Raw genomic sequence first — 27,114 nt, 5'->3', positions numbered from 1 at the left:
GGGAGCAAATATAACTCCTCTCCATTCGATCCTATAAAGGTGCAACGCGACATGATGTCATGAAGAGTAAAAAAAAATAAAACCTTTCAAGGTATCTTGCCAGCCACTACTCAAGAGCACCAAGAAAGTAAAAGAAAACGAACAAGCCCGTCACGTAGGTGCCATCACGACAATTTCCGAGAAGGAACGTTGTGGCATCGAAGTGTGAGGCTCGAATATTAACGTTGCTTGGAATGCTTGGAATGTGCAACACACAAAGTGAGAAAAGACCTGAAAGTACCCCCCAAAAATACTACCAAAGTACTGCTCCAAGTTCAAAGTACAGCCAGCAAGTGACAGAGCAATAGACCATATAGATCACGACGATCGGCATCAGTGGCTGATCCCGGGAACTCCGCACCGGACGGTGCCCAGTGATATCTCACATTTTCCATCCCAGCCATCTGCATTGGACTTCTGCGGACTGCAGAGGAGGATTTCCTTTGAAATTTTGGTCTCTCGACTTGCTTAAAATGATTCCAAATTTTGCAGTAAAATCTGGTGGTACTAATAGCTCGTGTCACTTCAATGGCTTCCATTAGCCCCATGTCACAGATCACATATCACAGACACGCAGGAAACACAAGAACACAAGAGTACAAGATGACACATGGGGATATGGATACAATCCACATTGTATTCTGCGGGATGTTTTTCAGAGATATTGTACGGATGGGGTTCCGCGCGCCCTTGCGGAGGGGACCCAATCGATGGGTCCTTGCTGCAACCCTATCCCTACGGTAGGGGACCATGCAAGGTCAGATAGGTCATGATCGTCTGTGCCGCTGTTGTTTACATTGTACATTGGCATGCGTCTGTTTTTTCGGGCTAGCCACCGGGTCATTGTCCTAAGGCTTCCAAGTCAAGGTTATTTTTGGTATTCGGTATAAACACATCCTAGTCACCCTGGCCTCCACTTTGGTCATTTCATTCCTCATTCCACCCTTTTCTCTCGTCCTGTGGCAATCCTCCTCTCTTGATCTATTGTACTGTGCTCAGATCCTTGAGATCTTGCTTACTCGTTTACTTCTCTTTCATCTTCCTCGAGCTCACAGTCCCATGGATCAAAGAAGTTTTTATTGTCCAGGCGAATTGGACGTGTTGTATCAAGACCGGAATCAATCAGAGACAACCGTTTGTATTCCATCGCCCTCCCCTGCAAAGCGAGGATCATCTTATTATCCGGCTGGCCCAAAGGTTCATGAAGAGTCAAATCTCGATCCATTCTACCTCGAGGAATCACTGGCTGCCACGCCGCCTTGGAACCCATACACATCGGACATGCGGAATGATAGCTTCGAAGACGAGAACCAATACTACACCCTCTCCTTAACCCACACCAAGGGTACCCAAGATCAATTACAACACCCTAGACCCGATCGCTCCACACTTGCACAGGTGGAGTTGGAGAACAGCTTGAGATTCCATCGATATACATCCTCCACAGAGGAGCGCAGTCCACTGCATAGCAGCCAGGTCTCGTTCAGCTCCATTCAGACAGACAGCAGCACTCCCGACTTGACGCCTAGTACCTCTTTCTCTTCTTCCTACGATTCACCAAGCTGCCCTGACGTCGTCCTCGAGGCCACCCAGCAGCTGTACAAGCACGCACATCAGGTCCAAATCGAGCCCCGTCGTCGCTTCTATCTGCCTGCATCTACGCCACCTACATACTCTCTTCCTCCCCCGCCTCCCCCGCCGATAGGTCCCGTCAGCTCGGCGGACACTTGTCCAAGCATACCTTGCTTCCAACACTCAAACGACTCTACTGCCACCATCACTATGGGTTACGAGGATGTCACAGGATCATGCTCATCGAGGTCCCGGAGTAGGAAGCAGCCTCCTCCTGTTCTTAACCTGTCGCGGACCGCAAGTTCCCCCAGCGCATCTCGCCGCAGGCAATACAGTCCTGGAACTCGTCCTCCCTTGGACGCTTCCATGATATCTCCTCCATCTTTGATCAACCCAGTCACCATGGAGCCTCACATGACTCACTTCGATCACCCTCTCTTTATCCCTGCAAACGATTGCCCTAGTCCCGTTCCTAGCCCGGTAGCTAGCTCCCCACCAATCTCCCGCCAGTGGACCGCAACGTCGATGGAGCGCCCATCAATCTCAACGATCGATGCCTTTTGTGAGCAATCCGTTTGGGAATCTGACTCTGATACCGAGTCTGCAGGCCGTAAATCTATGTCTCGTCGGCCCATTGACACATTGCGCAAGGTTCGCAGTCGTGCTAAGCTCCGTGCCGCCAAGTCTCAGCCTAAACTTCACCAAACTATGCTTGATGACCAGGCCTCTGACCAATTCCCTCCCATCTCAGATGATATCCTGGGAGAACCGGTCCCGGAAGCTTTCCGTCCAAGCATGGACCGCCCTAGCACTAGCAAGGATATCGTGCGGTCAAACAACGCCCTGCAGACATTGCGCCTTGTCGCTCCTTCTTCCACCTCCCTGACTCCTCGCTCCCGGCAGAACAGCAGTGTCAACAGCTCTGACGTTGACCGCACCGCAGCTGCTGCTTTGCAAGCCCAGTTCCGCCGCCGCCAGCGGTCTGATTCCCACGAATATACCAATTCCACATCTTCTCATTCCGACAAGGATGACAAGGAGAAGTTAACCTCATTCTGCTACGACCAGTTCTCCTCAGCTCCCATCACTGGAGGTCGCGAGCAAAGGCCTCTCTTCCAGCGCTTCATGAACTCCCTGCGTTCATTAAACTGCCAAAAGCCCCCGAAGTCTCAGAAGAAGAACAACGTTGTCACCATCTGATGCATTTAGACTCGGCATTGCTGTTCTCTAAATGTGATTCTAACGGATGAAACCATGCTACAACGTACGGACTATAGCCACGATCACTCCCACGATTTCATCTCACTGTCTTTATGTCTCCAATGTGTCTCGATGATTACGAACACGTCCACTCTCTAATGCCAAACCCCGATTTTGCTTCTCGCGCACAATGAAAATAATGAATCTCCAGACCCGATTGTGGCTGGACACAGACGCGCTCAAGACGTTCCCTATTGCGCTATCTAGCGTCGCTAAATGAACACCAGGTCTGCTCCCTAGACCATGACTACCGACTTATGACTCGATACCCTCGAGCTAACTATCTTTAATTTTCCTACGTGTCTCCTCTTTCGCATTCGCTTCTTCCATCTCTGCTTGCGCTCTTTCGTGTGCTGTATTACCATCGCTTTGTTTTATTACAATGTTCGTCCCACCGGTTCTTCACCATGTCTGACCGAATCATGTCTTACTACCGCCGACATGACAACCATTTCCTTGTTTCGTCTGTGATCTATTATCTTAAAATAGAGGAATGTGGCGGCGCCTTGTGTGGTCTGTGTTTCTGTGACCCAAAATCAATATTCTCTGCACCAATCATTCGCCAGAAATGGCTTCATTACTTTGCTCTTAGAAACGCCAAAATCGTAATCACCATCTTTTACCACAGGCATGAATGACCCTTTGCCACCGTGTTGTCCAGGATACGTTGACGTTTTGCGGAATGCTGGACTGCGGATCTCGGACGATCCTCGAAGGTATCTTGGATACTACCACAGCTTTCTCAAGCCATCCATTGACCCGAGTAATGATGAGATGTAACAACAGCTCATCCTCATCCACCTAGGTGGACAAGACATTATGGGCCTACGCCACGCACGGGGAACCCAACTACGCGGCTCACAACTGCTGAACTACCAACAAGGGGGAAGGGAGTCGCCAAACCTTGCCCCAGGCCGGCACAGGCTCACACCTCAAATTGTGGCCCATCGATTCCAGTCGTTCAACAGCCAATTCATTGAATTACGCACAGCCAGACTGGCCACGTATGCAGTACGTCATGATCGTTCCAAATCCACCATCGTTTGCAGAGTCTCTTGCAGCCGCTTCAAAAGACTAGTTTCTAGCGACAGAATTCGAACCTAGATCCCGGGTCTGTCCAGCACAAGAATACGAATATGCTGGTTACCTATCGATTTCTCACTGCGCTGTCATTCGTACGTTCCCCACAACGGCTGCACCGGGGACCGCGGGCGGTGATGCACTAGCCGCGGAAGTGGGATGGTCTTGAACCGACACGCCGAGGCGTTTGGGATTTGAGGAATTAGGGCTTGGGTTGGCACATGCCAACCAAACACCCACTGACCGACAAATGGCGCCCCCGTTAACACCGCTCCCAATTCGAATCGAAGTGCCCCTTTTCACTACCAGCTGCGCTTACTGTGCTCAGATTTTTTGTGCTTCGCACACATATCTACTCCGTAGATAGGAGGGATAGCCCCTATCCCCTGCATGGGACCCTCAAGGTCCGCCAGGAGCCAAGAGGCACAATGTCCGAGGCCTTGATTTTGGACCTCGGCTGAAAAGACTCAACACTTGTCCATGTATCGATTTTGCTCCGCGGGATGCAAGAGTACAAGTTAAGTCAACTCTATCAGTCTTATTGGTCCAGCAAAGGCAACCAACTGACGCCATGCCCGTCTTTCCCTCAACCCTCTGTCTGATCTCACAAGTCCATCCTCCATTAAGATAACCCCAAACAACCATTCGTTCTCAATTGCTTCTTTGACAGGTAAGGCTAGCCAGAGGGTTCATTCGTGCCGACCAAAGAAATCTCCTCCCCTTATTGCCGGGACTCTTCCGCTGCGACCTCACACGCAAGGTAGTCGATCCACCGGCTGTGCGCTCATTGCGTCCCCGAGACCCGCCTTCTGGCAGGTTTCAGATCTATCAGAGTATGTGATGTGGGGCTGTAGGGAGCTTGATCCAGCACTTTAATGTCTAGACCTTTTCGAGGGTTTCATGCAAGTAAATTTGTTTGTGTAATGACAGCTCCGTACATTGGCTCGGGCTTGACGCGGTAGGGTCACAAGGTGTGACATGTGACATGTGATTTGTGCCTTTTGCCTCATGTTTGACAGGCAGGCGCCATTTGCAGGTCCCTTTTTTTTTTTTACTATGATAAATTCAATTCTATCTTTGTAACAAACCGCACTTGACCAGGCTGTTGGCTGCTCTTTCATAGTCAAGTGAAATATCTCTGAAATCTCGCAGAAAGGCAAATTCGGATACCACAACCAACCTGCACCACTACCATGGCAACAGCCGTGCCTACAGTGTTGTGCAGAAACCCCAGCGTCAGCGTGTCTCAGGGTGCCGCAACTAGTCCATCCCAAACGACCGAGGACATACAGCCCGGGCAGGCCTTCCGCCCCGCCCGTCCGCCGCGTCAACCTTGCAGTGGCAGCGGAGACACTGCTACCAGTGTTTGGATGCTCGCATCCCCGCGACAGGGATGGACCCTACCCTGCAGCGGACACCCCGAGAGACAGTCAGCCCATCTCTGCAGAAATTTAATCCCGCACTCGCGTCTGCGAAGCGAGAGGAGGCTTTCTCCTTCCTCCATCCCGGTCTCCGGCAGGGCAGTGTTTCGAAGATCTCCAGGCAACGTACGGCCCTGTGTCGTATCCGTGATATACACATAGTGCAAGCTGTAGTTATGCCTGCACAAATCCAAGACAACTTCAACTGTGCTCGATAGCCTGGCTCTGGCCTTCGCCCTTGCTCTCCATCCCCTCCATTCCCTCCTCCTTCTCCTTCATCTCCAAGGCCTCCATATTCTCCTCCCACTTTGGAACATCAACTCTCCCCTCCCACCGTCCAACAACAATATCCCCTTTCCGCCCAAGCTGTATCTCCGCCCGTTCCTCTTCTCCATCCTCAGCCCTCGGCGCAACCTCCGCCGCGCCGCCATCAGCACTAGCAAAAACAGCCTGTACATCCAATTCCTGAACTGCAGTCTCATACAGTGTCCGGAGCTGCTCCCTCTTCTGCCGACGCAATTCCGCAACCTCAGTATTGCCACTGCCATCCGTCCTTGTAGATGTAGCAGCAGAAAGACCCGCCCGCACAACAGGCTTCTTCACGACACCCGGTCCACTCCGCTCCTCAAACCCGCGTAGCAATCCCTCCATGATACCCAGTACAGTTCCGGCACGCATACCAAGCTGCGCGCCGACGGGGAATCCTCCGTCGAAGCCTTCTTGCACGTGCGCGCCCTTTGAGGCGGACGTGCCGTCGCGGTAGCCTGCTGTGACGTGTTGTCGGCGGAGACTGGGGAGGTCGGAGGGTTCGGCTGGGTTCATTGGGTTGGTTGTTGATGGGAGGGGTGCGTTGAGGATATCTTCGTGGGGTGGGGAGGAGCCGAAGATATCGTCAAGGGAGTTGTTGTCGACTGCGGGGTAGTCTTGGGACATTGTTGTTGCTGGGGAGGACGGGGAGGATTCGGCGTACGCGGAGTCAGTGTGGATAGGTTTCATTGGTACAGAATACCGAGGTAGTTCGGTTTTGCTTGTCGTGTTGTAAGGTCTGAGTTGAGGTCTGAGTTGAGAAAAAAAAAAAAAGGTGGGTCGGGGCGATCTATGGCGGACGGTTTGTCAGGGATCATTTGCTTGAACGACTTTATACGAGTCCGTAAGTATCCGCTGTGTGGAGGGGAGGTTCGATATGCATAATTGAGTACTATTGAACTAATAGCACTCTCCTCGAATGTACACACCAAGGTGAACGTGAATTTCCTTCGGCGTTACTCTCCGCAGGCATTGGGACTGTGATGGCCTTCTGACTCAATGTTATTTCACCAAATGTTTCTGACGCACAACTTTCATAATCAAATCAGTGTCTGTTAGTGCGTTCGATTTCATCAAATTTCGCTTCATAAAGAGCAACCGAGCAGGTAAAACATGTCTACCTACACCTGACAAATACTGTCCCTTGCTCTCAGTTCAATGGACGGAGGACACCCATCTATGTGCAGTCAACAACTGCCCGTTCTATTCCAACAATCTCTCTCGAAACTTCAGCTGGTTAGTTTTCAAAGAGCTATTTTCTCAACCCTGAATCGCGCCGGTTATGTCACTGCCGCTGGTGCAGTCTCATTAATCTATGCTGTTGACGAAAATGCTGTCATCAAGCCTCCCTTACTAGGGTCTTTGAAGTTCACTCTCACAATGGACTTGAGCACCATGAACGCAGTTCATATTGCAATGTGACTGTGTCTCGTTTTGGAACGTGGGACTTGTCTCCAATGCATTCTTCAGAGTGTCAGCGAGTCTCCTGTTCCTTTAGCTAGGACTTTACGGTGGATGCCTTCCACCCGCGCGAATAGTCTTGCATATCCCCAGCAAGGCTATTATCCATGTAGACCTTGGGTGCCATAACGTCACTGTGGACAATGCTTGCCAGTTGAGCTTGTTGAGATCGCTGGCTATGACGTCACAGGTGAAGCCCCATTAGCCTGCTAAAAGTGGTGTAGCTTTCAAGATGGTAATGAAATCGACAAGCAACTACAGATTTCTTCCAGGTGAATGCATTTCGAGCTCGAAAGGACCATGGAAACCGGAGTGCTGGCGATTGCTGTTGAGGATTTGCTCGCATGATAGAAGTTTCCGTCTGTGTAGATTCTGGCCTTTAGGAACGTCGTTTCTGGTCACTGGAGTAGCAAGCAAATGCCAATAGAGGAAGTCTATCAAGGTATCGCTCGTTGTTGTGAAAGGGCTGCAAGGTCCACGGGTATTGGCCATGAGTTGGTCTGACTGGGTCGGGGCGAGTCGGGGGAGATGTTTACGACGTCCGTTCACGGTTTGTTAATATTTAACAGCTGAATCGGAGAATTTGATACAAACAGTAGTATGGCAGTGAGCAATGGCCATGTTGAGCCATACCCTTTTTGGCCCCCACGCGCGTCAGATGATGTGCCCAAAGTGGTTAGGAACAGCGACTCATTGGACATCTCCAATTGAATTCGACGTGACGTCTTCTAGATAACTCCAATGCTCACCGCTATGCCTAGACGCTCTCTCCGCTTACTAGGCTACACCACCGCCGCTGTCGGCATAGCCAGCTACAGTATCCACCGTGGATTGAGCCATCTGGAAGAAATATACCCCACCACTGCCTCCTGCGGCTGGCAGTGTAGCTTTCTGCAACCCCAATAGCCCAAATACCCAGTGATGCGCATATACCGACATCTACGCAGCGCAGATTCCTCTACAAGCCCTCGAAGCACGGGTCCCCAACCCAAAGACACCAACAAAAACAGAGCTCGAGTATGCCTGGGCTAGATCTGTCCTCGGAAGCAAGGTCCTACGAGCAGAGGGCTCTCTTCTCAGACTACTCACGAGCTTTTGCTTCGAACCATGCGATACAGGTAACTCAACTGATGGATTCTCGCCGGACAAAATCACTGGTGCGCCGCGCGTTCTGCTGAACGGGTTACTGCATGTGCAGCGCCTGCCTGCTGCTGATGCAGATAGCAATGGATTACTAGTATCATCGAGATTGCCAGACGAGCCCCGCGAGTTTTTTTGAGAAGATTGTGCGGTGGGGGTATCCTTGGCGCTTGATGTCGTGCGTGCGACATGAGATGAGTGTCTCGGAGGCGTTCCAGGTGAATGGAAAAGGGATGCTGGTTGAGGTGCGGTTTGCAAGTGCAGATTACGAGGTTGTCGATTCAGAGGGTGAGCTGGAAAAACAGAAGATCATTCCAGATTGGACTTTGAGGCTGCACCGTGGGTATGCTAGGTTAGTTCTTCATTCCGCTGTTTGGGAGTTGCAGCGGGATTGGGACAGATAAGATCATCCATTCCCAATATGGGGATTTGATCTGAACTCACTCTGGGGGTATTGAGGTCTCTTCTTATACCCTTCACCTTCTATTGTCGGGGTTGGGCCACGCTGCGAAGCATTTCGCAGCTTGGTTTTATCTGCGTCGGAAACCCCACCGGGCCCCCAGCGGCTAGTCTAGGACTATCATTCCACTCTTACACTCCAATAACGATCTGAGATATACCAATTCTTGACAATTTCTCCCATGGAAAATTCCATTGGTGCCCTCCAAGTAAGCGGACGCAGAAAGCCACGAGTTTAGCTTAGGGAGATAGGATTTGTCCCCTGCAATGTGGCGAACCAGAAATACCTTTTACAACTTGGTAAAAAAATTGTCCAATGCAAACCCTATATACCACGAAGAATCAACAATCTCCAGATGTCAGATCAGACCTTAATTCATCCTCACCCTTGACAGCATCGCCCACATCTGGAACGCAAGCCTCCCCATTCGGTACAACGGTCCATGACTTGAATCCATTGTATAGATAGCACACATCCCATCCACTGACAATGTTCCCCAGCAGGCTGCCCTCCCCACCGGAACAGTCAGGCGAGCGGAACATGCAAAGATCATACCGGTTCATATCTGAGGGGCTTTTCCATGAGATACTCTTGACGTTTGTTGAATTGAACTCGGCAAGATTCAATTCCTGACAATCGCGCCGTTGTGAGCCGGAGTAGTGAAGAATAGTGAATTCGATGTTGTTCACGGAGCTGTTGCAAACCGGGGGTGCTTCACCGAGGAAACGGAAGTCCCACTATGAAACATTAGCGGGTCTGAATAGGGACTTCGTAGTGTTTCACGTACGGCTCTGTAGGCTAGGACTGTGAGATCTTCAGGGCTGGGCAGTGCGTTCACCGTCCCGGAAGAGACGTAAATGAGCGTCAGGCACGCGACGAGGAATTTCATCATGTTGTGTCTGAAGGAACAGGTGTCAAGGTAGGGACTAAGCTCAAGAGTACGGAATAAATCGTTGATTTGAAACATCCAGTAGCGCAGAATTGCTTCTTTTAACACACTTCTCCTATGCCAGTCAGACTATTCTAGTCCACGACTGCACCTGCAGAAGCGGAGTCAGCACATCCAATCATACCCATCCACAGCATGTCGATGCTCCAAAGGCTTGATGAAAACTGCGTCTAGCCGCAGCTAAAGCCGAGGCCGAAGACCGTGGCCAGAGGGGCCTCGGTTGGGGGTTTCTTGGACGTAAACTTGTCAAGGCCCTGATTTCTGAAGGGTCTCATTGGAAGTGCTGCGGTGCAGTTCTTCCAGACTTGATTCTCGGTGAATTAAAACACGTGCCAATCTAACTGTCTGTGGTTGTTTCACCGGCTCAGAAACACAGCGAATGAGAGCTTGCTTGGCCCAGGAACGACATTGACGGGATATTGTCTTACTTGCAGCTTGAAGGGCTAATTTTTAGGGCCCGGGAAATGAGTTCGCTTACTTGACATGGTTATATGGGTTGACAACTGTGTGGCCTGACCATGACTTTCATGGTGGTTTGAATAGTCGATTGAGGAGATAAAAGTCTCTGGCTGCTCAGGACAATCCTAGTCTTGCGACTACCGTACCGAGTCAGGGTGGATATTGGATATTGACCATGGCCCATTTTCCCACCCGATAATGAATGCACATTCTCTAGATCCACTCCGCTTCCCGATCCAGTCCCAGCAGTTATCTGGTGGATATTCTGTGCCGAGAGAAGGTGACGGCGGATAGTCAACGCCTAATCTCAAAGATCGCAGACGTTCTCGTATCATTCAATTGCTGTCTTATTAACCTAATTCCCGACGTTGTCCTCAAAAGCAGCCGCATCAGTCAAGTTCGCCTTTATGACCTCGCACTGAGTTATCGTTGTTGAAGGTGTTCAGCTCAAACGGCACGAACCAAATAGCAGTCTCTGATAGAGTATGTTCGAGTAGAGGCGACAAGGATAGGGCCTTTTGCAACACGAAGCAGATTATCTGACAGGATCACAATTGTTTGAGCCGCTTGAAGTTGGGCCTCGTGAAGGGCCTCGTGTGCGGTAAAATCACATCTCACGTTGCTTAGACTTGGTTGGACTCGGTCTTCCATCGGAGCTGCTGTAAATGAAGTCGTGGCTTGTTAAATTCATTGTGGATCTTCAGTTGACAAAAATGTGGCCTGGAAGCTGGTTATCCTACTTTTGATATTGTAGGCCTCTATTCGAAAGGTTTCTTTCAAGGATGATTGTGGCAACAAGGGTATCATGTTCGCTTGCCAGGGGATGAACAGACCTTGGACCAGCCAGTAGAGATGCTTGAAGTACATGTTCAAGGCGAGGAAAACTTGCAAAATGTCTGAATGACATGACGGGTCTATGATAATTTTTCCTCGTCCGCTATGTTGACAAGTAAGGTGGATTCTTATCGAGAGAAGGGAAGCTCTGCATACACTGAAGAGAAGACCTTGGGAAGGCAGAAGATGCAAGTAGACACGCAAACACGGCGGTTTCATAATGAAAACGTGAGATGAAAGAAGATGAATTTGAGTCGACCACGAAGATTGCCCCACACTGGGAGACCTAGAAATTCATTTGACTTGTTCTATGACTTGCACATGTGTGTGGGAGGGAGCTCGTTCAAAACAACACCCAAGGTGCCAAAAAGAAGGCTAGCTTGTCTAGATAGTTTATTTATTTCATCTTTAGAATATCACAGGAAACATATAGAGACATCGTAGGCCATCACGATTCACCAGAACCCACAGCAGAGGAACTTTATCATCCTCGCTGTGGACTAGAAGACAACCGCCAAGCCCGGAGAGGCAATTCCTCTAGCTTCTGCGCAGCAGGCTTGATAAACATAATGAACGTAAGAGTGCCTATAAGCACACAAAGTATGTTCGTCATATAGAACCCGTCACGGTCGATGTGGCAGGTACCGCCGCCATTGATGCAACGGTTCTTTTCTGGCTCAAGGGAGCAGGAGAAAGCTGCCGTAATGAGGGTATCCTTGAGGGAATCGGCAGGTGGAGCTATGACTGGGGGAATGCATGTTGCTTGAGTGAACATGTCGACCAGTTTCAAGACGAAGATGCGGGGGAATGTTCCACCCAGGTTGCAGACACTGGAGAGGACATGTTAGCTATTACCTACGTGGTTTTTTTTGGGGGGGTGGATGGGAACAGCGAGGGTAGATGGTGTGAGACTTACGTTGCAAGGAGAGTCATGTACGTTCCGCCAATGGCTGGATCGGAGATACGGGCGTGGAAGGCCGAGATGGCGACGAACATGACCGTGTTCATGAATGTAGAAAGGACATGCTCGCCAATTACCGTGAGCATGTACCACATTGGCATTTCAGGGGCTGTGGGGTAGATCATGACGGTGAATTGGGCAAGCACAGCAGCGGCCAGTCGTCCGACAAACGCCCAGCCCCAGAGGCGCATTGCGCCGTAGTTGGTTGACCACTGGCCGGCATAGTAGCCAAGCATGATTTCAAAGGGGAAGTCGATCAACACCACCAGGGCCATATTGTCTTGGCCAAAGCCCTTGTCCAGGAGTTTGAGACTAGTGACTCCGTCATTGGCCTGGAAGCCGATCTTGGCAACCAGGTGAATCAAAATGATGGTCTGAATGTTCTTTAGCTTCAGAACGCTCCACATGCTCTTATACACATCCATAATACTGTCACGTTCCTTGGTGCGTTCTTCCTTCTTGAGGAAGGCCAGACCACACGTCACGATCAGATAAGCCCAGCCCCAGAAGTTGAGATAAGTGCCGAGGGAAAGCAGACCGCCCTCTCCTGGGATAGTTCTGAACCATCTGTTGGCAAAGTCTTTCGAGTTAAAAGCCAAGAAGACAGTGTAGGACAGGAATTGGCCTGCTGTCAATCCAACTGTTTGGGCGGTCGAGGCGTAAGAGATGTTAGGCGGGGACATCAAAGTGATAGCCCATCCATCCACAGCAATATCCTGGGTGGCACAGAAAAGCACCAACAAAAACCACCAGTATGTGAATTTCCACACTCCCGCACCCCCATTAGCGCCGGCTTCTATCATCATATCCTCGATGTGACCACCCATATAGATCATAGCTAATCCGGCAATCACCTGAACGGGGGTGATCCAGCTTTTGCGCCGACCAAAGCGCGTGCTCCACACAGCATCGACGATAGGACTCCAAAACAATTTGAGTGAGTACGGGTATGAGGCGAGGGAGAAGATTCCAATTTGGCCATATGAGAGGTATGGCTTGAGCAGAAAGGGCACGGAGCCAGTGGCTAGGCCCATGGGAACTCCTTGAAGGAAGTAAAGCAAGACCAGTAGCAGGAAGTTGCGGCGATCACTGCGTGGTAGGTTGTGAAAAGTCGTGTTTGTCGGAATTGGAGTTCGGGGCATGATCGGCTCGTTGTCGAGGGAGAAGCTCGGTTGTGACATGAGTTGGGCTGTTCTGTCGGCAGAGGACTCCATGGAGGGCGTGTCCCTCCTGCGCATTTCGATGTTGTTATTCATTTTGCCATTCGCACGTCCCTTGGACCCAGTAGAGACTGACAGGTTCGCTTTGGAGCGGCGCTTCGAGAGGCTCGCGTTTTTCCGTGTCATTGAAAGTTGTGTTATGATAAGGAGAGATGGCTTCGTCAGCTACGTCCTGATTGGATCGAGGACTGAAGTTGGATATTATGATTTGGAATGGTGAAAGGGATGGGGCGAGGGTTCAGCTTTGAAGGAGTCTGCAGATCTAGATACCCCTGAGTCTTCTGTATGTTTAATTCCACGGAGAATGAAGGAATGAATGAGGGATACGAAAAGAAAGAAAGCTCAATAGATGTTGGTGGTGGGGGGGGGGGACCTTCGAACCTTTGGATGACAAAAAAAAACATGAGGCAAGCTGGCCTCTTGGCTGTGCAGATCCGGGGTGCCGGGGGTCTATTTTAATCTTCATATAGAAACCCGCCAAACATGATGGGCATAGGCATTGGCGTGGATCTGACTCTAATCTCTTGATGTGAGTTTTCTCTCCTGTTACACATTCAGCACTTTAGACTATGAGGTCACCACCTCAACTTGGGACTGTAGGTATTAAGCACCTATTGGATCTAAATCAAACCGAATCGTCAATTTAAACACCTTGGAGGGTCTCGTCAAGGATCTGCTTAGATCCTATGCCTAATAAAGTAATAATCTAACGACCTCAGCCCACTGAGCCCAAGCTTCTGCATCGCGTCAGATGTGGACGTGATCACGTGTCACAACCAACCAACTCCAATCTGCAAGGCTTCCCCACGCATCTGACTGACCTTCTATGATGACATTGGAAGGCCAAAAAAATAAACTACTTCCAGGAATCTGAACTGCTTCACAACCCAAAATCCAACATGACAACAGCCACGTCTCGCGCCCCTGCATCACCAGACCCAGAAGAAGAGGAGCTAGACACGGAGATCACCTCAATCCGTGTTGAAAGTAAGCAACCTAACCCAGCCCCAAATTTAAATCCGAACCTCAATCTGACCCAATCCAAGTTCAAAACCTCCAAAAACACAAGCGCATCCTCTCATCCAGCCTCCTAACAACCGACGCAATCCAAAAATTCCTCCGCAAACAACCCAAACCTCTCACCACAACAAACCAAACCGACCCCCTAGCAGCATTATCTCCCCTTGTCCATGCCGCCGGCACACACGCCTCCTCAAATCACCACCGCATCGCCTTCGGTGCAACCGCCTTCCCATTCAAAGACCCATCCCCAACCTCCAGCGCTGGAACTCTCCTCGGCGTGCGCATCGACGTATGCGCCCGCAACGGCCGTTTCGCAAAACCATACTATATACTCCTCAAGCATGAGCAGAGTCGCGCGGGCCTTGGTCCTGGTTCTACGAAGATGTTGAAAGTGCATCGACACACCGTGCCGGGGTTTATATCGATAGCGAAGCTAGAGAGTGCTTACCTACCGCATCCCGGTATACCACGTAGGGTAGGGAATGGGGACGGGGATGCGGGAGAATGGTCTGGCGAGGAAGAGCACGCTGAGCCCGCGAAGCCGTGGAAGAAGAGTGGCAGCTCTATCCAGAAGCAAGATCTGCGGGGATTTGTACGCGAGCTTCGGAGGGAGTTGGTTGCGTGGCACATGCGCGTGGATGCGATTGACTTCCTGCGTGAGAAATTGGGTCTTGTTGCTGCGGAGGGGGTGTCGTTGCCGTTTGATATTTCGCCGGATCGGGATACGGGCATTGTGTCTTTAGCTGCCGTTGCGGCTGAGGCGCGGTATGTGCGGGTTGAGTGGGTTGATGGACGGGTTGGACGGCTGAAGTTGTCGAATGCGGGGATTGTGGAAAGGGCTGTTGTTATTGGTGATCAGGGGAGGGATAAGAAGGTTGAGGATGCGATGACTGGTGGTGGAGGGAGGATTGAGACGGTTTTGGATAGGTTGAGAGTAGATACGTTGTCTGGATCAGCTGGGCTGTGAGGTGTCGTGTCGTGTTGTGTTTTGTTTTTCAGCAAGAGATACCCTATTTTCAATTAAATCCCTTCGAATTATTGAATTCGAATCTCAATGCAGCTAAATTATCAATAGGCTTGGTATGTCTATTCAATGGTCTCCACCAAATGCTATGCAACAATGTGTCCGAAAAGTCTTTGCAAGGCGTGTATACCTATGGTGACCCTCGGTCCAAGAGCAGATTTCAAAATGATTACAAGAAGGGTAAGGGGCATAAGAGAGACAGAAGAAGGGGTGATTAAAAGGGTATATCAAGTAGATGTCGTGTCATCGTCTCCAATTAGAGGGGCACATAATCCTGGCTTGGGTGGATTGTATCTGGGGTTGAAGTTTGGAGTGGTGAATGTTCCACAACAGCAATGGGCGTATTGGGAGTGAAAGCGACAAGCGGCAAAGGACCATACGATTGGCCATGTCGCACCTCGAGATGCCGACGTAGAACAGCCTCTTCCAAATACCAGCGGTGCCGCAAAGTCGTCTTTTTCGTATCCAAAGCTTGCATGAGAGATGCTTCTTCTCGTTCATGCTCAGTTTGCAAGGTAGCAATATCCTGACTGTGTCGGTTACACATTTCATTCAGTTCCTTTTCCATACGCGCCGTAGCTTCCTGCAATTTAAGTTCTTGGCGGTCACGGAGGACTTTGATGCGGGCGTCATGAAGTTGGTCCATGCTTTTGTGGCTATGGTATTGTTGTTCTAGTTGCTTCATGTGTTCACGAGTGAACACACGCGCTGGTGGGATTGAGTCGGATTCCGAGAATGATTCCGAGGAGCGTTCGGATCGTTCGGCTCTGATCAGTGTTCCAGCGGGAGATGACGGTGGGCTGGCATTGCGGAGATACCCCTCCATATGCTTGATGCGAGTACTCGAATTCATTTTGGCACGATCGAATTCACGTTGCTGTTCGATTTCTACCGCCAGCTGTCGCTCTTCAATTTGGGCTATAGCTTGAATGTTCTGCACAAGCGCTTGTTAGATAAGGAAAAAAAACTGTTAGAACTGAAGATTGTAAAGCGAACCTTCTCGCGTTTCTCATCCTCCTGGCGCTGGTTGCTAGACTGCTTCTCCGAGATAGCAGTCTGGTGCCGACGCCGGAGGGTACTTAGAGCGGCGTCTTGGAACTCGAGATGTCGTTTCATTTCCATCTGATGCCGCTCGTGCATCTCACTTAGCTCCGGATCATCCAAGCTTCTTTGTAAGTCCTCTTTGCTGAACCGAGGAATTTCCAACCTTGGAAGTGATGCCTCGTTGGTCGCATGGGGTGGACCCTGATGGGCAGCATCATTGGATTCCGGTTTAGGTTCGAAGAAAACATGTTCAACGACTTTGTCGCTTGTGGAGACAGTCATGCACCCTTCTGAGGGCAAGACAACGGCCGAGGACGTGCGCCTCTTGCGGAAATGAATCTTCCCAATGGCCGACTTCAAGCTATTCCGTCGTCGTTCCTTCTTGTCGGCAGATGCGACGCTGAGAATTGAATGCCTATGCGAATTGGCCTCAAATGGATCATTGTATCCGTGCCCGAGAAGGCCCGTCCTCCCCTCACTGGAGCAAAATGAGGTCGGGCGCGTAGACAGTGAGGCCAGTGATCGTGTACTGCCAGCCTTTAAATTGTTTGAGGCAAGCGTGACATCTGACAATGACGAAACGATTTGATCGAGCACGGATGGGACGGGGGAGGGTGCCTCGTGAGACGGAGTGACGGAGCCGCACACCGAATTCCGATCAGTCCACGACCCAGACGACAGGACTGGCGAGGAGGGATCGACCATTTCCGAGGGGATCGAGGCAGCTAGCAGCGCGGATGCTTCAATCTCTGGCAATTTCAAACCCAGCTGTTCAGCCTCTTCGGCTAAGTGTTGCGCCTGCGCTGCTTCAGATTCCGGTGAGGGGTGGTGGAGGACATCGGTGCGATATTGGGCCTCATCGAAAATGGGCCCGGCTTTTGTCTCCATCCTATGTACAATTATAGGAGGCAAGCGGCGCCTAACCGGCGGGCGCACATGGAAGTCAAGGGCAGATAGAGCTAAGAACAACAGTCCACATGAAAGCGTTCTATGACGGCATCCAAGCAATTTTCAATGAGGGGTTGTCCGCAATAGAAGTAAAGGCGGGAGAGGTAAGAGGGTCAAACCTAATGGGTTAAGGGGTCGGAAGGGTAGAAAACAAAGACCAGACGGTTACGGCCGTTTCTTGTTTCCTCATGTTTTGTTCGTTTTAGGCAATTTCTGGTAAAAAAAAATTAAATAAATCGAATTGACCCACGGATGGCCCTGACGCAATCCCTGGTTTCTCCTACGGGACAATGGGTCCGTTTTGAAACGAGCTAGTCTTAGACTTCATGTACGGAATACGGAGTAGATGTTGTATTAGATATGAACCACGATATAATCATTAATATACTTACGTAGTTGGACATGTAATATATCGGAGAGATATTAAAACCCCAAATGTCTCGGCATTTGTTCGGATAGCCTTGCGCTAACCTGCATTTCTTACTCCATGCACTTGATCCCTGGAACTCCCTTGATCAAGCCTCAAAGCCCATTTTGCCTATACTGGGAAGTTAGGGCTTAGGGCAAATCTTAGAACCTCGGCCCCAGGATCAGCCCATTGATCAGCCCATGTGCAACAGTTTGCTCAATAGTCAAAAGCTCTACTCGTTCAATATGTTGAATTCGAGTTGGCTTTTTTAGCTTGGGATTGCGGAGTCCCCACTCTCTTGCTCTAATGACACGCATGGGTACATCCCTGCAAGCGCTCGCTGACCACATACCACCCTTGCAATTCCTTGATCGTCTGGGCCAGTTTCTCGGCCTCCAGCGGTAAAATATCACCATCTAGGGTGATAGTAAGAACACATTGTGGAAATCAATCTTCCTGGGTGTAGAGCGGCGAAACGCGCGGATCCCGCTTGTCGAGCGACGAGAGTACAAAGCTGTGATCGAAGAGGCGCATCACAGGAAGAGGAATATAAAAGTCCCCATGGGCCGGCGCAATCCTCGAAGAAGGGTCAGGGCTTAGAACGGTCATAAGGTAGATTGCTAGCAGGGAGCAGAATGTGTCGCGAGGGAAAAGGCTTGACCCAGCTGCTAGCGCGAGGTTGCCTCTGCACTAGATCCAGGCATAGATACACATATTATTTCAAATTTGTCTGGGTGTGTGAATGTATTGAATGGCATATTCCACGCCGTTCAGCTAGGTGGGGAACGGGTGTTCTGGCTCCAAACGATAGGGGACGTCCAAGACCGTATGCTATGTTTCGTGATCGGCTCGTGAACGAAACTCATCGTCACCACCATGAAGCGGCAACACAAAGCCACTTCCGTATAAGTTGAAGAGGACAGGTGATCGGCCCTAGGTAGAGGTTTAATACAGATGAGCCTTGATCATTTGGCCAGCATCCTGGAAGTTGATATGGCAGATTTCACACAGACTGGCTGATACTTATCTGGCAATGTGCATGAATGTTCGAAATATCTAAATTTAAGCGGTTATTATCATAACACATGAGTACATCCATAGTTGACGTGGGAGGAGGTAGTAGGTTGAAGCTGAGCCTAGCCGAGCATGGACTTAGCGGTACCACTGATCCCCACCTATTATAAATACTGAAATCTTGCAGTTCCTAGCCCGGGTTATCAACTTGGAGTTGAATAATGTGTGTTGTCTCTTGTTTCTAATACGCAATCTGTTGACTGATTAGTAAAATACTATCAAGGCACTCATGCAGTATGCAGTGCAATCCTTCCCGGACATTTTGAATAGACTGGGAGTAATCTTGCCGAGTCTACCTCTGACATTTGCCACCAGTCTCCAAATTCTGTCCTTTGATAACGTCTTTCTAATGCAACCCATACCGATGTGGTTGTGCGTCGACATATTTGACAGTTCGTGGTAGTTTTAAATCTCCTATCAAATAGCAGCTCCCAATTCCCAGCGTTATCTTAGTTCCACGCAGATCATCATTCATTTCCACGCACCCTGTCTGCCAAGAAAATAGGCCGCCTGCCGTCGTCATGCTCATCGCCAACGCCCATCACCATCGCATCTACTCTTTCACTTTTGAAGTCCCAGGTCATCTGGGAAATTCTCACCCTAGTTTCTAATCCCACCAGTCTCCGGTTTCTTCCATCAAAAAAGACGACTGATTGATTAGACATAACTAAGCGTTGGGAAATCTTGCTTTCAAAATCACCATTTACGCGCTATTCACAAGATGTCTACCAAGATCAATGCTATGGACACTAATTTCACAGTATTTATACGCTTACCATTTCCCAGAGGGGACTTTGTCGATCCGCCGCCTGCAAGTCTTCCCAAGAGAAACCCCTTGAACATCCACTAATCATCCACTGACGTAAGTAGGTGGAATGGAATGCATCCAAAGACCAAGCGCTATGGGATATCCTTTCTCGACCATCCAAAGGCGACATTAACTGTACGTTGATTTCTCTTTTTTTTTCAAAACTTTACTACTCAATTCTTTTAAATCGCTGACATCACAATAGGGAAAGCTCTGTATTGCACACTTCCCCGAGCACATTTTTAAGCTGAGGGCCGCTAACAAGGTTAATGTAGGGCAGAGAACTTTAATGTCACCTTGCAGTTCCTTCTTCAGCAGGCGGCATGGCTCTATGATCGCCAGCTGTCGCAAGTTAGGGCTCAAATGCGCAAGGTCGGCACTACGCAGTCGGCCGCTCCTTCCCCGGCTCTAGGATCTGTCTCTAATAGTACGGCCTTGTCACAGAGAGAAACACCAGTACCAGGTATAACCCGTGCCTGCCTTATCTCGCCGTGGGCTGAGGCTGACTGTTAATAGGTTCTCGGGCGCCATCACGGCAAGTATCTCATCAAAAAGATGTCCTTCTACGAGGTATGGACCAATACCCTGCCCGTCCTTATACGGGATATTTGAGACCGCCAATAGATTGATCGCGTCTGACATTGAAAACAGCTCCTGACAATCGACGTACGAGCTTCACATCAACTACCGCTACTAACCAAGCTCGCGGATCCCGGAACCCTACACGCACAGCCACACCGACAACCGAGGAGAAAGAACCACGCTGGGATTCTTTTGGTCGTCGGCCTTCGGCTGTCAGACGGGAACAGTCACCCGTAGCATCTTTGCCTCGGTCCTCACCGCTCGAGGAAGAATATCTGTCCTCGAGTTCGTCTGAAGAATCAGGATCCGACGATGAGGACACAGCCAGGCATGTACCTCTATTCAAACGGTTTGGCAAATTTTCTACCCACCGCTCTGGTCTCCGGGATGACGAGGACGACGACGAAGAAGAAGACACTCCAGCATTCCTCCCCATGACCCGAGAACACCAGCACACCCTTCTGGAGCGGCCAGGTCAGGAACTCAGCGCGACCCTTCGTTTAGATGCCGAGCGAGCCGCGGCGCAACGGCGACATCTCGAGCAGCGGCCTGGTCCCAGAGTTCCAGTAGCTACGGAGTCATCCATCAGCTCTACGAGCTCCGGTGGGCGCAGTAGCCTGCCCGGTGGACCCATTCTGACCAGCCAGGGGGCATCGATCATGAGTCCCCAGCGCGCTGCCGAGCGCCAAAATTCTCGCAAGTCCACCGCTTCCGGTCGCGAAGCTAGCGATGGTACCCCTAGCATGGGAAGCAGTTTCAGTGACCTCGACGGTACGTGCCCCAACCCCGAGAAATCTGGATTCCAACTGATCAACGAGTCAGATGCAAGCGTTACCCAGTCAGCACTGGAGGAGGCCCTTCTAAGCAACATGCAGCATGGTGGAATGGCGAGTCGGATGAGCACCATCAGCCAAGCCCTGCGCAGCCGGTATTTGCAGTGAAAAAAAATCTTACAGAGCGACATACATTTTTTGGCAAATCGCACTTCACAATGTAATCTGATGTGGAAGACGTAGCCCATGTTAGGGGAGAAGCGGGAGGGGCTGCCTTGGTGTGTTCCGCATTCGGCATCCACGTGACTTAGGTGGCACCTCGGCATCTCGGTGGTACGCACCAGTGACATGGAAATTGTGGATATCTTCACCTCGTCCGGAGCTCTCTATACTCAGATATTCCAGGTATTAATCGTCACGGATCGGTCAAACGGGAGCGCTAGTGCCGGATCAGGACAATAATTCTCAACGCCCACCCTATATAATGGAGGGGTAGCTCAACCTAGCTACCTAGTTGTCTTTAAAAACGTTAAAAGTACAGCGCAAAGAAAATCAGAAGACTGTGAATAAAGCGAGACTTCTGGCTAATCTTAGGAAGCTGACCGGCATCAAAGAACGTCCGCCACAACCCCCCAACGCATTCAGGCTCAGAACGGCACGCCTCGGCATCACAACTACAGATCTCCCATTCAGATTGTTCAACTCTTTCTCTTCATCGCGCACACAACATTTCTATCATTATTCACAATGGCCACCCGATTACTCGGCGAAATGTCTCCAGCGGAGGCAGAATCCGTATATTTCAACGAATATCCCCCACCAAAGGCACTACCAAGACATGAAGCGCTCGCGCGCGCATTCATCAATCTCCACGTGGAGGAGAACCGGCGTGTAGTGCTCGTTACATCCGGAGGCACAACAGTACCACTTGAAGCACAAACCGTGAGGTTCATCGACAACTTCTCCGCCGGAACTCGAGGCGCCACATCAGCCGAGTACTTTCTCGAGCAGGGGTATGCAGTGATCTTTCTACACCGTCAATACAGTCTCCTACCATACTCGCGGCACTACAGCCATTCAACCAATTGCTTCCTAGACTTCATGGATGAGGCGCCTGCCTCAGCGGAATCCTCCAACTCCGGACATGGAGCTATCATGGTGCGCGACGAGTACCAAGACCAGATGCGGAGCGTGCTGCGGAAATACCGATACGCGAAGCAGAACAATCGCCTCCTCTTGTTGCCGTTCACGACAGTCTCGGAATACATGTTCGAGCTGCGGTCAATTGCGAAGCTGATGCGGCCGCTTGGGCCGAATGCGCTCTTCTTTCTTGCGGCTGCTGTCAGCGATTTCTTTATTCCGCGCAGTCGCATGTCAGAGCATAAGATCCAGTCTGGTGAATTGCCTCAACACATGCGTGGCAGCGCAATCTTGTCAGACGAACTCTATACAGGCGAGAACGAAGAAAATCCCTCGTCAAATAGCAGGAAGCTTGTCATCAATCTCGATCCCGTGCCCAAGTTCTTGCACCAGTTGGTGGATGGATGGGCCCCCGAGGGGAGTATGGTTGTTTCATTCAAACTGGAGACGGATCCCTCGCTACTTGTATACAAGGCGCGCACTGCTTTACAGCGCTACTCCCACCACCTGGTGATTGGCAACTTGCTTTCCACACGCAAGTGGGAGGTTGTTTTCATTACCCCCGATGAGCCACACGAACGCTGGCTCCGGGTTCCCAAGTCTCGGCGAAGCAAGAGTATTTCTGGTGTTGAGGACCAGGTTGGATTGGCAGAGGCTAAGAAGGGGAACTCGACAACGCTGGAGCAGGTGGAAGCTGAGCAAATTGATGAGACTAGTCGGGATGGAATTGAGATTGAGAGTCTTATCATTCCGGAGTTGGTTAAACTGCACACGAAGATGATTAAAAAGACAGAACCTGCACAGTGATCCTTATTTGGAGGCTGTCCAATTTTATATGATCAAATTATGGATAACTATTGTTGAAAGTTGTCCTCGATTTAACTCCCACAGTCCCAAGTTTTGGGGTGAAAAATCTGCAACTTTAGGGAACTATCCAATGTTGTACCTATGCAGATAAAATCCATCTCTCGTATAGCTAGACGCTGTAAACGCTTGACACACTTTCAACACTTGAATGATTCAAATATATTAACTATTCAACTATTCAACTATTCAATGCGTGACATCCGCGTTGATCTCGGTGGATCCTGACGTTGTGCGGGATTCCGGAGCTCTTCGCCCCTGAAGCAATGAAGAAACCTTGAAAGATCACTGAAATTTAGCAAGGGATCACCATATCTCAAACACCACATATTTGATTCAAGGGGTAGTCATTTAAAACCTCCAAATTCCACCTGGGCTACGCGTCCCGATGTGTCAGCGGCAAAGTTCGGCGTCACCCATCTTTAGCTCCGATCTTTCCCCAGTTCTTTGCTCTGTTGGTCACCAGGAGAGGGGGAAAAGGTCTGACTTCCAACTGTTCTGGAGAAAATGACCGATTAATCTCTTTTTTGTTCGGTGTACTCGTATTTTACAGGATGGTGCCCCGCCGGTTCAGTCGCCGCCTGATTGCAGTCGCTACCGCCATTGCGCTCCTCTTCCTCTACCAGTTGGGCGTCCTCTCCAGTCACAATCGCCAATGGCGCCCTCACTTCACAACAACGACAGAAGTGCCCCCTTCCCTCGACGAGAAAGGTGAACCAGTGCCATTCTGTCCACCCTTGCCAGGTATCGAAAATGTGCTCGTGGTAATGAAGACCGGAGTGACGGAATCGCGCGAGAAAGTTCCCGTCCACTTTAAAACAACCCTGCGATGCATCCCCCACTTTGTGATCTACTCCGACTTCGCAGAGGAAATCGAAGGCGTTCAAATCCATGATGTCCTCAAAAACATGGACAGCGCTGCAAAGCAAAACCCGGACTTCGACTTCTACCACCGCATCGTGAAATACGGCCGGAAGGGTCTAGAACGACAGGATTTCTCCGATGAAGCGAATTCCGCCATCGGAAAACCCGGCAACCCGGGCTGGAAGCTCGACAAATGGAAGTTCCTTCCAATGGCGCAGGAAGCGCTACGCTACAAGCCAGACGCGAAGTGGTTCATCTTTGTTGAAGCAGACACGTACATCTCATGGCCAACGGCCCTGACCTGGCTGGCCCAGTTCGACCACACTAAACCACACTATCTCGGCACGGAGACGCAGATCGCAGACGTTATCTTCGCCCACGGTGGCTCGGGCTTCATGCTCTCCAACCCCGCCCTACAACGCGCCTCCGACGAGTACACTACCCGCGAAGTCGAGCTGAACAACTTTACAGACGAGCACTGGGCCGGTGACTGCGTACTGGGCAGGGTCCTGAGCCACATAGGTGTCAATCTTCACTTCACATGGCCTATTCTTCAAAACTCCAACATCGGCGAGTTGGACGAGTTCACCACGGACTTCTACCGGAAACCATGGTGTTTCATCGCCGTAGGCCTCCACCACCTGTCACCAAGTGAAATCGAGAATCTATGGAAATTTGAACAAAAGCGCTGGCGTGATGTGAGTTGACCAATCCCCTCTACTCGATTCATTCCCTCAATTCCATAACCTTTCCTAACCTCAACCCCTCAAATAGAAAAACAAGCGAATCCTCATACACGGCGACATCTTCCGCGAATACATCTTCCCAGAATTAAACAGTCAACCCACACGCGCGAACTGGAACAACATGGCAACCGAAGAGCAGCCCTTCGCACAGACAGTCGAAGACTGTCGCTTACTCTGCGAGACGCACAAATCTTGCGTCCAATACGCTTTCCGTGAAGATAAATGCTTCACGAGTCCTAACCCGCGTCTCGGACATGCGGTTTCAAGTGGCGACGTGACATCCGGCTGGATTACTAGTCGGATTCGGGGAATGGTGGAGAAGAGTGGGTTGTGCCCGAAGCCTGATTTTGGGGATTGATGTGGTTTGATTTTAATTTTGCTTTTTGCTATCTGTAACACGTCGTGGGTTTTTTTTTGTTTGCATCGAGGGCGAGAAATGGGAACTCTTTGGCATTTGCCTAGGTTTGGAGCCCAGTCTGGTATCTGGGCAAACCGGGTGATTTGGGCTCGGTCTGGAGGACTTGTGCTTTTTTCGTTTTATCCTTTGTTCCTCTACTACCACTGTGATTGTTCGGTGGCCAATGATGAGCTTGAATAAACAAGCTGTCGTCGAGGCGTTGGTGCTTGGTTGATTTCTATACAGTTGGTTGATCGCTCACCCTTATTGGCATACTTGTACGGATTCTCATTATGCTCACATGACACCGCAAGCGTCGCTCTGTTATCCCTACAATCCTCTGAAGGTAACTGTACAAGAGCAGGAAATGTACGAAGGCTAACATTTCTTGGACGGCATCTGAACACCGATTAGGATAGAGATTATGTATACAACTAAGAATAAATGCACAGGACAGGTGCTGTTGTGAGTTCATAAAGATTTCACGGCATTGTCCGATCACAGCGGTGGAGCGGACAAATCCTCCAGACACTGATCGATTCTCATGATATGGTATCCGGCACCTTTAATATGACGAATGAACTCCGGTAGGTACCCAATGGTAGTTGGATTTAGGTAGTGCATGACAGCAAGATTTCCGCCCTTTCCAACCCCGCGGAAGAAGGCATCAAGCTGCTTCTCTGGGGTGGACGTGTTGGCCCACAACCAGTCCTCGACATCGACACTCCAGTTCACAATGTATGGATTTGGTATGTGTCGGGCTAGCTCCTGGCGCAGCCGGGCAGCTACTGTACCGAATGGCGGGCGGAAGTATGAAGCTGCAGAGATTCGCTGTGTCAGGATCATTCTCAAAGATACGTCAGGGGATAACGTACACTGTATGCCCAGCTTGTCTCTAAAGATTTCCATGGACTGGATGATCTCGTCGTCAATCTCACGGAGGGTTGGCAACGATTCCATCCTAGATCACCATTTTAGCCCAATCCCACAATACGCCATGGTCAGAACATACATACTTTGGATGAGTGTTCGAATGGAGTGCCACTTGGTGACCTTTTTTCAACATCTCCTTATAGAAGTTCGTGAAATTGCTCGACCGATCCCTTAGTCCAGCCCCAACGACGAAGAAAGTAACTCGAACATCCTCCTCATCAAGGATGCGCATGACCCGCTGAGCAAACTGCGGCTGTCCATCATCAATACCAAATGCAAAGGAATTCGGACGAGAACAACGCAGAACCAATCTCCCATTCGGCAGCTTTCCAGGTAAGCGATAGTGACCATTTTCCGGCGACGGCATTGGAATATCAGGCACGATCTCCACGTGATGCAAAGCAATGGGCTCCTTGGTATAGAAACCATGAAATGAAACCGATACAACGCGATTGAAATCGATATCGAAATGAGTCAGAGGGATATAGAGCTCACGACGTCCCGGTGGAATTTTCGTATTACCTTGGGGGTGCTTTCGTCGACCACCCTTGGACCTTCCGTGCCTCTGTTTGTTCCTCCCAGCATCGGCTTCGACATCATCGTCGTCATCCCAGTCATCATATTCATCATTATCCCAATCGTCATTTTCCCCAAAAGCCTCTGAGGCAGGGTGAACAACATACCGCTCCGCTTGGACGGAGTCTGCAATGCTGGGGAAAGGACTGCGTTGAGGGTTGCACTCATCGTTGTGTTGGTTAAACGAGATGCTAAATTGATCCGTGCCCTCGAAGATAACATGCAAATACTCGTTGTACCAGGGTATCAGGCTGTAGCAGGTTTTGGAATCGAACTGTGTGTGGAAGTTCTGGTCCGGGTCTGTTGGGAATAGACGAATGAAGCCCGGCCCATATTCGACGGGTAGATTCTCACCAGAGCCGTGCCAAAATCCCAGGTCGTTGCGAGTTGGATACTTGAAGGTGTCGATGACAAGTGGCGGACTTGACTTTTTTGCCTGAGAGGCGTTATAAGAGGCGTTGTGGGTGAGCCCTCGGAGTTCATTCCAGTGGCCATGGTCAACAATTCCGGAAAATAAAGCCGAGGTTGGGAGGGATACCGAAAGAGTGGCAGATCCTATGAATAACCAATGCATGATGAAAAGTGGCCTTGGAAAAAGATCGAATGTGCTTCGGTTGAAGAGGTCAAGGTGGAAGTTGTAAGAAGATTCACTGATGTGCTCGGAGCAGTTCAATCAGTCAAGAACGATCGACGATGCATCTACACAGGAAGGATCTATAAGTCCTGAATCCGTATGTACAACTCTAT

The 27,114-nt window shown here is 50.2% G+C and overlaps 10 protein-coding genes across 10 annotated transcripts; 5 read left to right on the top strand and 5 right to left on the bottom strand.

Moving 5' to 3' along the window:
• Positions 1-1,098: 1,098 nt before the first annotated feature.
• On the top strand, positions 1,099-2,811 carry Pdw03_5890 (meroterpenoid PM-122-9-9848; the record flags this gene model as incomplete). Its single annotated transcript, XM_014682882.2, has 1 exon — positions 1,099-2,811. The coding sequence occupies one exon, from the start codon at positions 1,099-1,101 to the stop codon at positions 2,809-2,811; it is 1,713 nt and encodes a 570-aa protein (XP_014538368.2).
• Positions 2,812-5,573: 2,762 nt separating this feature from the next.
• Pdw03_5889 (Essential protein Yae1, N-terminal) lies at positions 5,574-7,075 on the bottom strand (the record flags this gene model as incomplete). Its single annotated transcript, XM_014682881.2, has 3 exons — positions 5,574-6,417; positions 6,804-6,855; positions 7,033-7,075. 3 exons carry the CDS (start codon positions 7,073-7,075, stop codon positions 5,574-5,576), a joined length of 939 nt encoding a protein of 312 aa, XP_014538367.2.
• An 805-nt stretch (positions 7,076-7,880) lies between these two features.
• On the top strand, positions 7,881-8,418 carry Pdw03_5888 (uncharacterized protein; the record flags this gene model as incomplete). Its single annotated transcript, XM_066101193.1, has 2 exons — positions 7,881-7,956; positions 8,087-8,418. 2 exons carry the CDS (start codon positions 7,881-7,883, stop codon positions 8,416-8,418), a joined length of 408 nt encoding a protein of 135 aa, XP_065958133.1.
• Positions 8,419-9,080: 662 nt separating this feature from the next.
• On the bottom strand, positions 9,081-9,631 carry Pdw03_5887 (uncharacterized protein; the record flags this gene model as incomplete). The annotated part of the gene is made up of 2 exons (XM_014682879.1): positions 9,081-9,476; positions 9,527-9,631. 2 exons carry the CDS (start codon positions 9,629-9,631, stop codon positions 9,081-9,083), a joined length of 501 nt encoding a protein of 166 aa, XP_014538365.1.
• A 1,834-nt stretch (positions 9,632-11,465) lies between these two features.
• Pdw03_5886 (Major facilitator superfamily domain, general substrate transporter) lies at positions 11,466-13,288 on the bottom strand (the record flags this gene model as incomplete). Its single annotated transcript, XM_066101192.1, has 3 exons — positions 11,466-11,811; positions 11,898-13,172; positions 13,239-13,288. 3 exons carry the CDS (start codon positions 13,286-13,288, stop codon positions 11,466-11,468), a joined length of 1,671 nt encoding a protein of 556 aa, XP_065958132.1.
• Positions 13,289-14,061: 773 nt separating this feature from the next.
• On the top strand, positions 14,062-15,152 carry Pdw03_5885 (Centromere protein Cenp-O; the record flags this gene model as incomplete). The annotated part of the gene is made up of 2 exons (XM_014682877.1): positions 14,062-14,149; positions 14,209-15,152. 2 exons carry the CDS (start codon positions 14,062-14,064, stop codon positions 15,150-15,152), a joined length of 1,032 nt encoding a protein of 343 aa, XP_014538363.1.
• Positions 15,153-15,465: 313 nt separating this feature from the next.
• Pdw03_5884 (uncharacterized protein) lies at positions 15,466-17,141 on the bottom strand (the record flags this gene model as incomplete). The annotated part of the gene is made up of 2 exons (XM_014682876.1): positions 15,466-16,143; positions 16,206-17,141. The coding sequence occupies 2 exons, from the start codon at positions 17,139-17,141 to the stop codon at positions 15,466-15,468; spliced, it is 1,614 nt and encodes a 537-aa protein (XP_014538362.1).
• A 2,264-nt stretch (positions 17,142-19,405) lies between these two features.
• On the top strand, positions 19,406-22,794 carry Pdw03_5883 (uncharacterized protein; the record flags this gene model as incomplete). Its single annotated transcript, XM_066101191.1, has 10 exons — positions 19,406-19,495; positions 19,555-19,627; positions 19,698-19,707; positions 19,768-19,864; positions 19,937-19,955; positions 20,009-20,062; positions 20,144-20,845; positions 20,897-21,002; positions 21,354-21,382; positions 21,446-22,794. The coding sequence occupies 10 exons, from the start codon at positions 19,406-19,408 to the stop codon at positions 22,792-22,794; spliced, it is 2,529 nt and encodes an 842-aa protein (XP_065958131.1).
• A 611-nt stretch (positions 22,795-23,405) lies between these two features.
• Positions 23,406-24,819, top strand: Pdw03_5882 (Fringe-like; the record flags this gene model as incomplete). The annotated part of the gene is made up of 2 exons (XM_014682871.1): positions 23,406-24,413; positions 24,490-24,819. The coding sequence occupies 2 exons, from the start codon at positions 23,406-23,408 to the stop codon at positions 24,817-24,819; spliced, it is 1,338 nt and encodes a 445-aa protein (XP_014538357.1).
• A 537-nt stretch (positions 24,820-25,356) lies between these two features.
• On the bottom strand, positions 25,357-26,941 carry Pdw03_5881 (Polysaccharide deacetylase, putative; the record flags this gene model as incomplete). The annotated part of the gene is made up of 3 exons (XM_014682870.1): positions 25,357-25,676; positions 25,734-25,819; positions 25,875-26,941. 3 exons carry the CDS (start codon positions 26,939-26,941, stop codon positions 25,357-25,359), a joined length of 1,473 nt encoding a protein of 490 aa, XP_014538356.1.
• Between the last annotated feature and the right edge of the window lie 173 nt (positions 26,942-27,114).

Source organism: Penicillium digitatum, chromosome 6 (assembly GCF_016767815.1).
Source record: "Penicillium digitatum chromosome 6, complete sequence".
Lineage (NCBI taxonomy): Eukaryota > Fungi > Ascomycota > Eurotiomycetes > Eurotiales > Aspergillaceae > Penicillium > Penicillium digitatum.
The sequence above is the reverse complement of the archived record's forward strand: the minus strand, read 5'-3'. Positions and strand labels throughout refer to the sequence as shown.